Raw genomic sequence first — 2453 nt, 5'->3', positions numbered from 1 at the left:
AAGCTTAATATGCAATTTCGCAATTTGTATATCCGCATAAATAACTGCCGACCAGATATTGCACGAGTCCTAGTATTAGGAATTTGACACAGTAATAAACTAGGGCGAAACCCCCGGCCAACATGCCGGTTTATGCGGATGCAAAGTGCAGTTTTGCTCGCTAATCTGCCGTTCTTGTGACTGTTTCCCCGAAAAAAACTCCTTTTTCAAGCAGCCGCCAATTTTTTCCCCACAACTTGCCGTGTTCTCCTAGGCATTTGCCGTCTAAAAATAGCCTTTCAGACCCTTTCGGCATTGTGACATATGATTATCCAATGACCTCACGTGAGAAAATGCTTTTCGCGTGCCCGAACCACCCCGCACAGAGGGCGAATTGCACGGGGGCTCGTTATTTTGCGACGGTTTCTGCATTTTAATGCAAACAGTACTGCGTACATCGGTTTCAACAGTCTGCAAATTGCGTTTTAATCGGTTTGGGTGCATGAATTAAAATTTCCAGTCTGGGACACTAATGAAGGCAAATTTGAAAAAGAAGTTTAGCATCTGGATGGAACACATCAGGTGGCCATCAGGATCACCGGAGCTAACTGCTCCAGATTTTTTTACACATACGGAAAATAGGCCTTTTTGCCTCTTTGCTTGCTAAAATGCCTTTGGCGTGTCAAATTCCCCATCAATGTTCCCTGTTGGTGGAAATCTGGAAACAGCAGCTGTGCCATAAATCGGCAAATAGAACGCGAACGCTGATGATAATAATAATGAAGAGCTACACCCGATAATTCGCAAGCAAACTGACATAAAATTTGCCGTTGCGAAATGCCATGATTCATCAAAATAATGGGAAGTAATGATTCATTGTTTCGCGACCCCTTCGGGCCGGGGCGGTTTTAAAGGGGTTGACTTGGCAAATTGAATGTTCGCTTTTGATTCTATCTTTATGGCTATCGGCGCGCGAATTTGCTGAGTAATAATATGCTCGCTTTGTTTCTATCTAATGATTTATTGGACTTTTCCGAGCTTTACGAGCAGCAGGGGCAGCTTCCTTCGGGCTGCAATTGGCCGGCAAACAGTGCCCTGATGACTTCCGGAGGCAGAGTTGCTTGAAGAGGAGCCACTGGAGCTGGAGCTGAAGCTCCAGAGACTGCTAGAGGAGCTGAGCAGCTGCAGGCGCCGCCGTTCAGTTTATTGCAGTAGAGCTTGCACTTGTTCTCGTAGAGCCTGTAGAGCAGCGGGTACCTCTTGTAGAGGGCCTGCTTGGTGTTGAAGCCCTTCAAGGCGCATTGAGGAGGGACGGTGTAGCACTCCAGACAGTCGTCACATGGCGAAGCCTCCTAGGGGAGCGAATTAGTCTTGCTGAGGAATAAGGGCCTAGGGGGACTTACCATTAGGCTGCACGCAGCGATTAAAAGCAGGGAGAAGATGGTGAGCTTCATGGTGGAAGGAGTTGGCGGCTGGAATGGTTTGTCCTCTGGAAAAAGTCCGCTATTTAAGACGAGCTTGGAGGTGATCGACCCGTCGCTTCCTCATAGCAAACGTGCTGCGCCAGTTGAACTTGAACTGGATGTTTTGAATTTTCATTGCCAATAGCTGACGGAGGTTAGTCGAGTGCAACTACCGCATTTTTGCTCCACTTGCGTGAATGCTTCCGCTCCCATCAGCCGATTATTAGGACAGGAATTGGAAATCAATCAAGATCAAGATAACAGGCCGGTTTATCCAGAAAAGGCGTCCCTTCATTCCCGATTCCAGACTAACATCGCTGGATTTTTCGCCGGGTTTTCGTAGTAATGGCCGGCGTATTAAGTTACGTGGCCGGAATTATTTCCTAACAGAGTTAGGCGAGAATGAGACAAAATCAGATGATATATGGGGATGATTCCCGGCGAAATTGGAAAAAGATTGGACTGGAAAAAAGGAAGCAATATGGTGCGTGGGGGACGTGAGAACCGATTGGGTCAAGTGGTTTTTCAGCCTCTTCGACCGTTTCGGTTATTTTCCATGCTCGCTCCAGCCAGTGGAGTTTCCACGCTGGTTGGTGTCATCCACGATTTGTTTCTCGCAGCATCGAGGAATAATTTCCACGGAATTCAGATAAAAGGCAAATCCAGAGCATCGGCAGCAATTTCGCGGCGCATTTGTCCGTGCCACTCAATGCGAGCCGAAGTCAAACATTTATTTGTGCAATTTAAATTATACACACATGATTTAAGAAAGATTGAAAATTCAATCGGGCGTTTACCATCAGGCGTACGGGTGCGGCTGACAGATCTTTTTACGTTTCCCATCGGGTCCGTCTGTTTCTACGCGATCCACGGAATTGAATATTTATGAAATTGCCACGTCTACTCCAGTTTACCAGAAAAACTAGCTTGGTTCTTAAATCGCACAATAGGAAGACAAAATCTTCACTGTGTTCTGCTTCACGCGCTATTGCTTGAACCAGAAAAACGCCA

The 2453-nt window shown here is 46.6% G+C and overlaps 1 protein-coding gene across 1 annotated transcript; it reads right to left on the bottom strand.

The window, feature by feature from the left end:
- Positions 1–980: 980 nt before the first annotated feature.
- On the bottom strand, positions 981–1661 carry LOC109537552. The gene is made up of 2 exons (XM_019904331.2): positions 1383–1661; positions 981–1331 (listed from the first exon to the last, which is right to left on the bottom strand). The coding sequence occupies exons 1-2, from the start codon at positions 1431–1433 to the stop codon at positions 1020–1022; spliced, it is 363 nt and encodes a 120-aa protein (XP_019759890.2). The 5' UTR covers positions 1434–1661; the 3' UTR covers positions 981–1019.
- Positions 1662–2453: the final 792 nt, after the last annotated feature.

This window comes from Dendroctonus ponderosae, unplaced genomic scaffold (assembly GCF_020466585.1).
Source record: "Dendroctonus ponderosae isolate FM_Combo_2020 unplaced genomic scaffold, Dpon_F_20191213v2 Dpon_F_20191213_11, whole genome shotgun sequence".
NCBI classification, from domain to species: Eukaryota; Metazoa; Arthropoda; class Insecta; order Coleoptera; family Curculionidae; genus Dendroctonus; species Dendroctonus ponderosae.
This window is presented reverse-complemented; position numbering and strand designations above follow the sequence as displayed.

Coding starts and splice junctions, on each gene's coding strand:
- LOC109537552 (XM_019904331.2), bottom strand. CDS start 1,433: ATGAAGCTCACCATCTTCTCCCTGCTTTTAATCGCTGCGTGCAGCCTA. Junction 1,332..1,382: donor TCGCTGCGTGCAGCCTAATG/GTAAGTCCCCCT, acceptor TCGCTCCCCTAG/GAGGCTTCGCCATGTGACGA.